Source organism: Lissotriton vulgaris, chromosome 5 (assembly GCF_964263255.1).
Source record: "Lissotriton vulgaris chromosome 5, aLisVul1.2, whole genome shotgun sequence".
In the NCBI taxonomy this organism is placed as follows: domain Eukaryota; kingdom Metazoa; phylum Chordata; class Amphibia; order Caudata; family Salamandridae; genus Lissotriton; species Lissotriton vulgaris.
This window is the reverse complement of record NC_141693.1, coordinates 820,357,102-820,369,219: the sequence shown is the minus strand read 5'-3', so window position 1 is coordinate 820,369,219 and position 12,118 is coordinate 820,357,102. Positions and strand designations below refer to the sequence as shown.

Below are 12,118 nucleotides of genomic sequence, written 5' to 3'. Positions count from 1 at the left end.
GTTGTGTGTGGTTGTAGGTGTATATGTGTGTGGTTGTGCGTGTGATTGTGTGTGTTGCAGAACAGAAGCACGGCAGGACTGTTTTATTTATTTCCAAGGCACAAAAAGAGTGCATATAGAGGTGCTTATGAAAGATTTCAGTTGCAAACAATTTGAATGAAACAAATGAAAAAATAAGCTACTTTGAGTTCCTATATTTTGACCAAAACAGAATTACATTTATATAGCGCGAAATGGACCCGAAGGCATTGGAGCGCTTTACACGTGCACCAGTTTACAATGCAGCTCAACCTGAAACTCACAGATTCCACTTCCAATAAATAGCCAACTGTAGAAATAATCAATGATAGTAATATAGTTGGAGGGTTAGACGTCATAAATACGTGTTGGCTAGGACCAAGCTTGGAATACTGAAGAATTAATGAAAAATGAAAAGAAGATCGTCTATTTTGTTCTGATTTAATAAGGACATTTACTTGTATGGACTTAAGCTCAGGATATATTTGTTTTTGCTTAGAAGGTAGAGATCTTTTTCCTACTGGTTGGTTAATGGTGGATAACCATTACCTTATCCTTTGAGCTATTTTTCTTGGAGTGCTATCTACTATTGCTCAACCCTGCGCAATTTTTACCCAATCATCCGGTCACTATTATATTGTCATAAATAAATGCGAGTTTAGAAACAATCAACTGTTGCAGGACGGAAGCACGGCAGGACTGTTTTATTTATTTTCAAGGCACAAACAGAGCGCAAGTAGAGGTGCTTATGAAAGTTTTCAGTTGCAAACAATTTAATAGGAAAAAAATAAGCTACTTTGAGTTCCTTTATTTTTACCAAAACAGAAGTACATTTATATAGCGCGAACTGGACCTGAAGTCACTGGAGCGCTTTACACACGCACCAGTTTTGGAGCGCATTACACGCGCACCAGTTTACAATGCAGCCCAACCTTCAAATCACTGATTCCACTGCCAATAAAAAGTCGAATGAAGAAATATGCAATGATAGCAATATAGTTGGAGGGTTTGATGTCAGAAATAAATGCGAGTTTATAATCAATCAACTGTTGCAAAACAGAAGCAAGGTAGGACTGTTATATTTCGTTTCAAATCCCAAAGGGAGCGCGAATAGAAGTGACTATAAAAGTTTTCACATTTTATAGCAATTTCAATACGCAAATAAGCTCCATTGAGTCCCTTTAATTTTTAACAAAACAGTACATTTATATAGCAAAAAATCGACCCGAAGACATTGATGCGCTTTACATACGCACCACTTTATAATACAGCTCAACCTGCTAATCACGTATTCCACTTCAAAAAAATAGCCAACTGAAGAAATGTTCAATGATAGTAATATAGTTGTAGGGTTTGACGTCATAAATAAATGCGAGTTTAGAGTCAATCAACTGTTGCAAAACACCATAGCCGTGCCCAAGGTGCTTTAACAAAGACAACTTCTCATTTTGTAATTTTATGAAGCCTTCCGAAACAATTGTGCGTGTGTGAAATGATGAAATTGGGCGAATAAAGTTTTAATAAAAATTGAGTATGCAAACAATACTGTTTAAGACAGTATCCTTTTTTTTTTAAAAAAAGGCTTTTGATAAAGCAAAAAGGTTGGAGTTAAGTGCCAACTAATTGGCCTCAGAGGGGAAACAGCAATTACGGACAATGTTTCTGTGTGCCTTCTGCTCTCCAGGCGCCTCAGGTCTGTTTAGTGATCACACGTGGAATTTCAAAAGCATTCATTAAGGACGATGTCTCTGCCTGCCTTGTTGCGCCTGTTGTCTGTTCCCAGCAGAGAGGAAGGAGCTGTAGAAGCAGGATTCACGCGCTTGTGGAGGAGGATTCATTGTTCACAAAAGTTAGCCTTGTCTCCAGTTTACACATAGTTTAGTTCTTACTTAAACCTTCCAGGCTTGTTGTTTCTAAATATATAGAGCTCGTGCATTTAACTATTTACATTGCACCTTCTAAGCGAAATTACCCAATGCAAACACTGTGTAGATTTTAAAGCAACACACCAGTAATGTTTGACTAAGATGGCAGGGTGCTGGCATTTTTTTCATGTAAAAGTGGCATGGGCTGAAAATAAATATTAAAAATACCCGCTCTGTGGGGAGGGAGGGGGAGGGAGTTAAAGTGCGGAAGGACTGTTATATTTAGTTTCAAGGCACAAAGAGAGCTCGAGTAGAGGTGCTTATAAAAGTTTTCACATTTTAAAGCAATTTGAATAAGCAACTAAGCTTCTTTGAGTCCCGTGGGTGCATCGTAAGGAGAACAAGCTCTCTGCATTGCTGTGGCGGGGGCGGGGGAGCGCTTTCCTTTGAAGTCTGATGCTGAGGCTTGTGGTGTGCAATGTGCACGCGCCTGGCTCACATGAACTGTACTCGATCCGCAGCAGTTTGGGTAGACTTTTGAAAGCCTCACTATGATCTTGACAAAAAAGCATTGCTAAAGCAATGCTGTAGGTCGAGACCTAAAAAGAATGGATCACTCAAACACCCACTAGCACTGGAGGTAGGGGTGCAGGAGGAATGACAACAACCCCAAACCTTAATGCTGTTCATACACAAAAGTTGCTATCAAGAGGCCTATATTTTTAATTTCTCGTTGCATGTGCTGTGTGTTTCTAAAAAGCGTCAGGCACCTTTTAACAAAGTGATTTATTCTATTACCTTTTGAATTGGAATTTATCATTTCAGTGACTGTTCTTATATATTTGCACTCATTTGAAGTGTCACACAAATAAAAAGCTGTTCTGCACATATTTCTATTTGAAAAATTGTGTACTTCGTTGTAAAGCCGCTTGTGTGATGTGTCATAACCAATTTGGTGAGGAGGTAAAACCGTATTTCAGCATGGCAATGCCATGCACCATTTCCACAAACAAAAACATTGAAAGTAAATGTCCATGTTAAATTTCGTAAACCTTTTAGTAACAGTCACACTTCATATTGTGCCTCACTTTAACCCCAAAACAACCATTTAGTCAGATTTTTTTAAATTTCTTTTGCTTTTGAGCTTTACCATCCCATTTTGTGTTTGAATTGACCACCATTTTGTTTCTTTTAATTTTAATATCTTGGATATTGTAATTATTATAACGTATCTTATGATAGGACATTTTCTGATATTTTAGCCATGAAGTATTATGTGGTCTATGCAGCAGGCACATTAACCCACTGTACTACTCAATGTTTAATTGACTTTTAAGCTCTGGGTAGGATTGGCTTTGTCTTTCAGTCCTATAGTTCGACTGTCCTAGTTTTTTTTATATAAGTAGTGTTTTGGAAAATAATTACATGTTGAACTCTACACATTGTTGAGTCATAAAACATTTTAAAAGTTAGCACCTACCTTCCGATATTTAGTTATCATTTTCAATAAAATAGTATATGAATAACAGTTAATACCATCTCAAGTATAGGTGATAGGATACGCAAAGTTATATCAGACCCAGAAAAACGTTAATATTGAGCAATTAGTGTACTGCTGATTCAGAAATCTTAGTTATTAAGGTATAATGGTGTAGGCCACAAAACTCTGCTTTGTTGACAATGGCTTCTGACATATTTTGTATGGTTAATCTTTGATTAATATTCCGATCAGCTGCTTCATGGGACTGTATTGAGAGGCTGTATTCAATTGTAGAGTAACAGTAGGGGAAATTTGTTCTATAGTACTATGAAGGAGGCAGACTTAGTATATGGTGCTCACTTATGTAAGTGTAGTACCCTGCACTAACTCAGACAACCCTTATGGTAATTTTAGTGGTCTTAGCCAACCTTAGAGAGCTCTCTAACGAATATGGCACGTTAGTCCGCATGCGTTTACAACGCATGCCATTACAACACAGTTGTTACATCGACCGCGTTATTACATCGTATACCTTTACACCGCAAGTCAGAACAATGACTTGCTATAGGGGGTGCCGGATGTTGGAATAGTATAATTTACTATTCCAACTCCAGTCTGTGCAATAGTAGGGAAGGTGATGGATTATAAATCCAACACCTTCTGCCCCATACGCAAGTCGTTGTTCCAACTTGCGTTGTGTAAAGGTTTGCAATGTAACAATGCGGTTGTTGTAAAAAATGCATTGTAATGGCATGCGTTGTCTCGCATTTGTGGTAAATGCTGGTCACCTTCTCTAACTGGTAGCTGTGGAGAGCAGCCTTCAGACTTAGTCGAGAAGGAGTGTAAAGCAGCTTGTTTTACCAGAACCCAATCTTAATGGTATAGATTAGGTGAAAAAGATCCACACAGTGTATTTATAAAAATATGTTTTTATTATAAGACACTCGCTAACACACAGATATCTCCTACACGGAGATATACACAATTTACACAATACTTCGCAAAGAAAACAAGTAAGTAGCACGAATACACAGTGGTCTCCAGGGGAAGACCAAACCATATACTAAAATAGTGGGATGCAAACCACGTCTCGAGTCAAGACTATACCCAGAAAACTTGGAAGTGCTGGGGACTCAAGGAACCACCTGAGGTACGTAATCAGGAACCCCACGGAGGCCGTGTGCAGAGTGGGAACACGACTGCATGCTCAATTCAAGTCAAACGGTAAGTTGCAGCTGCAATTTGAAAGAAAAAGGGCCCTTCACAGTGGACCATGAAGAAACCCAGTGGAAGGCAGAAGGTTTGAGAGCCACCTGACCCATAGATACCCTAGGAACCGGGATACATACACCAGGGAAGCCGTTTGCATAGGTGTGAAGTGGTGTCCGAAACAGTCATCAAACTCAATAGAGGACTTCAGGATGATGCCGCTGGCGAAGAAGGTGAAAGTCTCCGATGGAAACCAAAGGTGGATTCAAGATAAGAAGTACCTGAAAGCAGAGGGGACAGAGCGGGAACCAATGGCTCCCTGAGCTGGTTTTGAACAGAGTATACAAGGAGGGCACCAAATGTGCACCTCAAGCAGACTGAGTGGTGCTGGCAAGCGCCCCCACTGTGTCCTAATACACTAAGGGCCAGATGTAGGAGCTGAAATACCGGTCGGTAACGGACGATTTCAGCCGTTACCGACCGGTATTTAGTAATTGGCATGTAGGGGGCATATTTTACCGATTCGGAAAATTTACTGAATGGGTAAAATACCGAATCAGTATTTTTACCGATTCGGTAACTTCCTGATGTAGGTGGGACTCTTCTGCGTCCCAATGGACCTACAGATTCGGTATTTTAACACCCAATCCAAAATACCGAATCCAGGTGTGCATGCACATGTGTGCATGCACACCTATGCCATGTGACAGACACACATGCCAGTATTTGGGTGCTAGAGGGTGTCAAAATGACACCCCCTGCACCCTTGCTGGAATCGGTATTTACTGAATCGGTAAATACCGATTCGGTAATGCCCATAGGAATCAATGGGCATTACCGAATCGGTATTTACCGATTCGGTAAATACCGAATGTTACAGAATCGGTAATTTAATTACCGAATTAACCTACATCTCCCCCCTTCTATTTTACCGATTCATAAATACCGAATCGGTAAAATTCGGTATTTATGAATCTGTAAAATATACTTACCTACATCTGGCCCCTAAGTCATGTCATGAAGGTGGTCTCCATACCCTGTGACAGGGTAACTATAGTCCTTTTTTCCTCTGCTTGAGCTTGGCTCAGCAGCAGGTGGGCAGAATAGTGTCTCTGGTCAGCAGCAGCCATAGTTTGCCATTCTGATCTAGAAGACTAGTAGCGGGAGCACTGAAGGCAAATGCATGGAATCATACCTTCCATGGAATCCTACCTCCCACACCATTTACCGTTGGGGTTATGATACCAACATGTTTGATACTAACACAACAGGGTTCGTTCAGCCAGTTTAGAGATAGTCATTGCATACTGACGTACGGCCACTCTTTATATCGAAATGGCTGATGCGCTTACAACCCAGGACAATGGACTCCAAAGGTTGTAGGGGTGTTCTGCTCATGCAGGGGCACCCTCACACTTAGAACTGAGCACTCTGCCCTCAGGATTGAAAGGCCTGCCATAGGGGTGACTTATAGGTTTTAGCTGCAGTGACCTCAGATATAAGCAAACGTATACCTGTTGTAAGTGGTGCTAGCTCCAGCCTACACAGACTGCAATGGCAGGTCTGTAGGAACAGTTTGAGTGGTCTCCCATGTGTGGCATAATACATGCTTCTGTCCTTGGGGGACCCCTGGTGTACCTATGCCCTGTGTACCTCAGTACCATGTACTAGGTACTTACAAGGGTGCGAAAAACTACCTTAGATTGGGGGTCTGCAGGGATATTTTTTAGACCACTCAGTGTGCGTTCCCTAATATAAGCTCAACACTAAATTGCACACCTATAGTCTCAAACATATGTGTGTGAAAACATGTGAAATGTTGCCTCTCTCAACCAACGTAATGCTACAAGTGAAATGTGACTGGGGGAGACATCCCTTAAGGATAAGAACCCTCACTCACCCGAAGGTGACATGCTTCATCATATGGGTCCTCCTTACCAGTGTAGAAAACCTAGTCAACACTGGGAGCTACTACTCCGGCGAAACAGCACAGTGGTATAAATATACAACCACTGTCACTTAATGGTCAACATGTTTCAGCCTATTAATCCATAACATAGTATCAGCGGCTTTCTTCAGGACCAGATCAAAAATGTGAAACTGCTGCTGCAAAAATGCGTGACAACTAAGTAAATCTAGTGAAATAAAGTACGTTTTTTTACTACACCGGTATTCCTGCTTTTTATTTGTTGATCAGGTCATACCCAGGTATCTTCAATAGTAGGAAAATCCTGCCTCACCTCTACCTGGCTGGCTGCTCTGGGAGGAGGCCCCGCGCTGTCCGTCGGTACCTCGTTGCTCGGTAGAGCTCGCCCCTGTGCTGTTTCCTTTTTAACCCTGTCAAGCGGAACACATCAATAAAGTTATATAGTGTATCCACTTAGATAGTTTTAATTCCACTCACTTATCCTTCACACAGCGCTGCATACCTCACTACACCAACTCCCTCACATATGGGATTACCATCCTTACTTCCTAAAAACATCTCTGAGCTCCTTCCTTAAACGCCGGAGTAGTAGCTCCCAGTGTTGACTAGGTTTTCTACACTGGTAAGGAGGACCCATATGATGAAGCATGTCACCCTTGGGTGAGTGAGGGTTCTTATCCTTAAGGGATGTCTCCCCCAGTCACATTTCACTTGTAGCATTACGTTGGTTGAGAGAGGCAACATTTCACATGTTTTCACACACATATGTTTGAGACTATAGGTGTGCAATTTAGTGTTGAACTTACAAGGGTGCACCAGTAGCCAATCTGGGATGCACCTACGTACTCACCACATCCAATTTGGACGAGGAAGCACAGAGACTGAGGTCCTGATTATCAGGATCCCAGTCAGACTAGTCAGAAACAATAACAACACCAGTCAAAAAGTGGGGGTAACTATGCAGATGGATCCTACCTTCCTACATGCTGCAATTCTGAGATCTTTATCTGAAATAGCAAGAGAAGCCATTGTATGCTTCTAATTTTACAATAATCCCTTTTTCTTGATGATCATTACTTCTCACTGCACAGTGTTAATGGTGGGCTTTACTTCTCCTGGCAGTGTTAATGGTGGGCATTACTTCTCTTGGCAGTGTTAATCGTGGCCATTATTTCTCCTGGCACAGCGTTAATGGCGGGCATTACTTCTCCTGGCAGTGTTAATGGTGGACATTACTACTCCTGTCACAGTGTTAATGGTGGCCCCATTTTTCCTGGCACAGCATTAATGGTGGGAATTACTTTTCCTGGCACAGTGGTAATGGTGGGCATTACTTCTCCTAGCACAGTGTTAATGGTAGGCCTTACTTCTGGCACAGTGTTAATGGTGGTCCTTACTTCTCATGGCAGTGTTAATGATGCCATTACTTCTTCTGGCAGTGGTAATGGTGGGGATTACTTCTTCTGGCACTGTGTTAATTGTGAGCATTACTTCTCCTGGCACAGTGTTAATGGTGGGCATTACTTCTAACAGTGGCAAAGGTGTAGATTACTTCTCCTGGCACAGTTTTAATAGTGGTCATAACTTTTCCTGGCACAGTGTTAATGGTGGGCATTATTCCTCCTGGCAGTGGTAATGGTGGGCATTACTTCTGCTCTGGTTTGGTGTTTCAGGGTGCATCAACTTCTGAAATTGTAAAAATATAACAAGAAACTTTGTACTGGACATGTAAACCGTTCTGGGACTTCATCAAGGGAACTTTTGGAAATTGTGAACTATTGAATGGCTTCTTGGCTTTGCTATCAGATGGAGAGGGACATGATAATGTGTTCTGAGAATGATTACATCTCCACTAAAGGAATTATGAAAACATTTCCCAATTTTCAGTGATGAGGGAAAGGTGAATCCACACCCCCTATTTTTGCCATACTTTCTTTACTGTAAACGAATGCAGACTGTAAGGATACCTTACAAAGGGAGGATAAAGGGGGACTTCTTTGACAATCCCATTAGTCTCTTGTCGCATTTAAGTTCCAGTCTATCAGTGTTCTGGCTGTCCCATGGGGGTGACGAGGTTTCTGTGATGGCGCATATCAATAATCAAAGGGGCACACGTACCACAGCAACCGGGAGTCAGATTGAGACCACCTTTCTTATTTCACGTATTTCCCAGCTTCTTGATCTCACCCAATCAAAAATTTGCTGGTTGTCCAGTACCTATTTCTGGTCGGTAAGTTTGCAAAAGGCGGCCATTTCAAACGGTGAACGTCGCCTGTAACTAAAAATACACCTTTTTAAGATGTTTGTGAAAATTATCCTAAAAATGCATGCCACCATTTCATTCCACTCGCTCCCTGATTAGGGTTGACTTACTTGGTAGACCACAACTTTAAATGCTGTTTCACCTCTCCTATAAGTTTAGTGATAAGATATCAGTGGCCACGCCCCCACTCTGAAACTGTTTCCAGCAGCATTGCAAGCACCGGAAACTCTAAGGTTGTGAGGGTGAATCGATGGTTTCCGCCAATAAGAAACCTCTTGGTTACGTGAGATCGCAAATATGAGTCAAACATTTTTATATCATACACCGGTTTTATGACGTCCCTTCCTGAGAACCTCGAAGAAAAACAGAGCATGCTAAATACCACTGTATCTCTGTACTTAAGCAGGTAAGCGTATGCGCTTTAATACCTCATTATGTGGTGCTGGGCAAAAAAGCCAGCGTTGCAGCGCAAACAATGATGCCATTTGTAACACCGAAGAAGGCTTCCTATTACTGGATTATTCCGCGTGAAAGCGTCCCTCCTCCTAGCAAGCTTCGAGGACACAGCTTTTTTTGCAAAAAACCATTAACTTCTGGGTTTGAAAAAAGTATCTGCTGCTTATCGTTCTTGGTTGCAACATGCGCTCTATTTAAAAGCACAAATCAGTTAAAAGAACACAGATTCTCCGCAACGAGGTACACTGCTTCACAATGGTAAGTAAACTTTCAGAAAGATTAAAGTCTAGCGTGGAGCTGCGGTTGTGTGGGGGTGGTGGCGTTGGAGGCTATGGTGTCTGTGGACGATGGCTAGCAGCAATATTTAGATGTAGGCAGTGGTCGAAGTGGGGAAAAGAAAGTAGGAGAACTGTGGGCGGAGTATCAGGAGGCGGGAATAACATAGTTCAAGTTCAAAAATTTGTATAGCGCACTACTCACCCAGAGGGTCTCAAGGCGCTTGGGGGGGGGGGGGGGTACTTTACTTATCGAAAATCCAAGTTTTTAGTTGCTTTCTGAAGGAGAGGTGGTTCTGTGTAAGGCGGAGGTGGGTGGGGAGAGAATTCCAGGTCTTGGCCGCTAAGTAGGAGAAGGATCTTCCCCCCATGGTGGATCTATGGATGCGCGGAATTGCAGCGAGGGCTTGATTGGACGATCGTAGTTGGTGGGTGGGGGTGTAGAAGGACAGTCGCGTGATAAGGCATTTGGGTCCTAGGTCGTAGAGGGCTTTGTGTGCGTGGGTGAGGAGACGGAACGTTATTCTCTTGTTGACGGGGAGCCAGTGGAGGTCTTTCAGGTGACCGTAAATGTGAGCTTGACGGGGGATGTCCAGTAAGAGTCTGGCTGAGGCGTTTTGAGTCAAGAGATGTGGCTAAAAAGAGCAAAACATACCAATTTTTAGTATGTTTGGCATTTCACTGACCAGTTACAGCTTATAACATTATTTAATACAACCAATAGATACACGTTTATTTGAGGTTTAATATATGAGTTAATGACATTAAAATTCATTTACAATGTGAGATACGTTTTCAATCACGGAATGTCCCAAATACGCTTGTAAGTGGAACCAGACGCCATTTGTCTCTAGAAAGAGAAAAAAACAGGGAGAAATAAAGATATTTCTCCTTGTTCTGCTTCCCTTGGGGAGGCGTAAGATTTCCATACATTCCCAGGTTCACAAGTCCTTGTAAATCTAGGAATGCATAAAAAACCATGGGAGGTGCATGGGAACACCCACCACAAAGTGTGCCTAGTGCACAGGAAGGCAAAGCGGCGATTTGCGCTGTGTCGCATTACTCCATATTTATGAAACTATTCAAGTCTATGCAAAGTGGCTATGAGTGACTTCATAAATATGACATGGAGATTTGCGTTATGCATTTATCAGACTCTGTGTTGCAAACATGATACAAGGTCCTCGTAAATAGGTCCCTTAGTTTGGTGTGCGTGCAAATTCAGCATTTTCGATCCCTGGTGAGTTGCACTACTTCCGCTGGAACAAAGCCAATGGAGGTACCAATGGGTGAGGCGGAGTGGCCTCAAGGGTCCTGTGACCTCAGTGACAAAGCCTCTGTTTATCTAGGGTGTGCTACTTCACAGGCCTGCCTGCAAAACTGGAGGTGAACTTCAGTATGAATTGTGGTGGACAGGGCTTCAAGGTTAACCCGCCCTGGCCACCGGTAGGGTCCACCTGCTAGTGCAAAGAGACCAGGCGTTCTATGGTCTAGTAGGGGAATGTGCTCCCTCAGGAGACTGTTCTGGTCATGAAGCCAGATCCTGGTTTTCCAGTTTCAAATTCAGTAGCTCTGGCCATAGTGCCACATCTCCCCCCCCCCCCCCCCTCCACCCTCCTGAACACCTTTTGCCCCACTGAGATAAACTTGCACTGCCTTCAGCTACAACACCTGGATGTGACTTAATTTTTGAGAGTGAGAAGTGAGAAATTGTGCTGGACAGTCCTGCTGATTTTGTTACTGAGGGCCGGATTTTCAGCCCCCAGTAACAAAACCAGTCTCTCACCCCTCCAGCCTCCTGCCTCCCACCCATGCCCATTACACCAGCCCTGCCTTGGTGCCTGGGCCTATTTGTTTTCACAGTCCCACCTTGGATGGGGTACACAAGTGGCTCTGGTGCTAGAGTGTCATAGAACTAGACACCTAGGGCTGCTTTTTATTTCATATCCTTAAAAAAGGTAAAACGTATTTTTAAAAAGACTACATCCCTGAACACAGACAGAGCAGCATTACCCATTTTATAAAATATAAAAAGGAAAACAGCTGATAAGACATCAAATGTTTTCTACTGTTATTTTTAGGTTTTGCCTAGGCATCGGTTGCACTGTCTCTCTGAGACATGCTGTATTGAGGTGTAGATTTGAAGCTGCATCCACTCCCCCACCCCCCACCCCCCCCAATTTTGTATTGGCTTTTGTGACTGTCCTTTGTAAACGTTGGGCTTTGGTTTGTTAATGGGCTTATTAGTCCCTCCTTAGTACCTCCCTGTCTCCTGTTGTTACCGCCCATCAGGACTGCCCCTCTTACATGTGTCCCTGCTCTCTACCTTTGATTAAGAGGTTGGATGCACTATTTACTTAATTCCAGTCTTGCGGAAGCAGGCACGTCAGAGCGCAAAGAAACTACACCCTTCCTGTTTGTATTTGAGCAGTGCGCCATGTGCGCTTTCGCTTTAATAATGCCTGCTGTTTACTTTAAATACACTTGTGAGATGCAAGCTTCGAAGCCAGTCGTCGTTTTGCGCTCCCCAAGCCGGCTTTTGCAACGGCGGCCGCGTGTTTATTTTTGTATTGCGCTTTCACTTTATTTCGTTTTAAAGCTAAGGATAGGTATTTGCATAGCTGC

The 12,118-nt window shown here is 42.7% G+C and overlaps 1 protein-coding gene across 2 annotated transcripts in view; it reads left to right on the top strand.

The window, feature by feature from the left end:
* The first annotated feature begins 9,048 nt into the window (after positions 1-9,048).
* LOC147711646 (beta-microseminoprotein-like) overlaps positions 9,049-12,118 on the top strand; it is an 86,485-nt gene continuing 83,415 nt past the window's right edge. Inside the window, exon 1 of one of the 2 annotated variants that reach the window (XR_015295713.1) lies at positions 9,049-9,168. Coding sequence is in view for 1 of the 2 variants with exons in the window: in XM_086920215.1 (XP_086776341.1) it covers positions 9,474-9,476 (3 nt within the window). In the remaining variant the exon portion in view is untranslated. Of the gene's footprint in view, positions 9,477-12,118 lie in introns of both variants that reach the window. The other variant, XM_086920215.1, reaches the window with a different exon arrangement.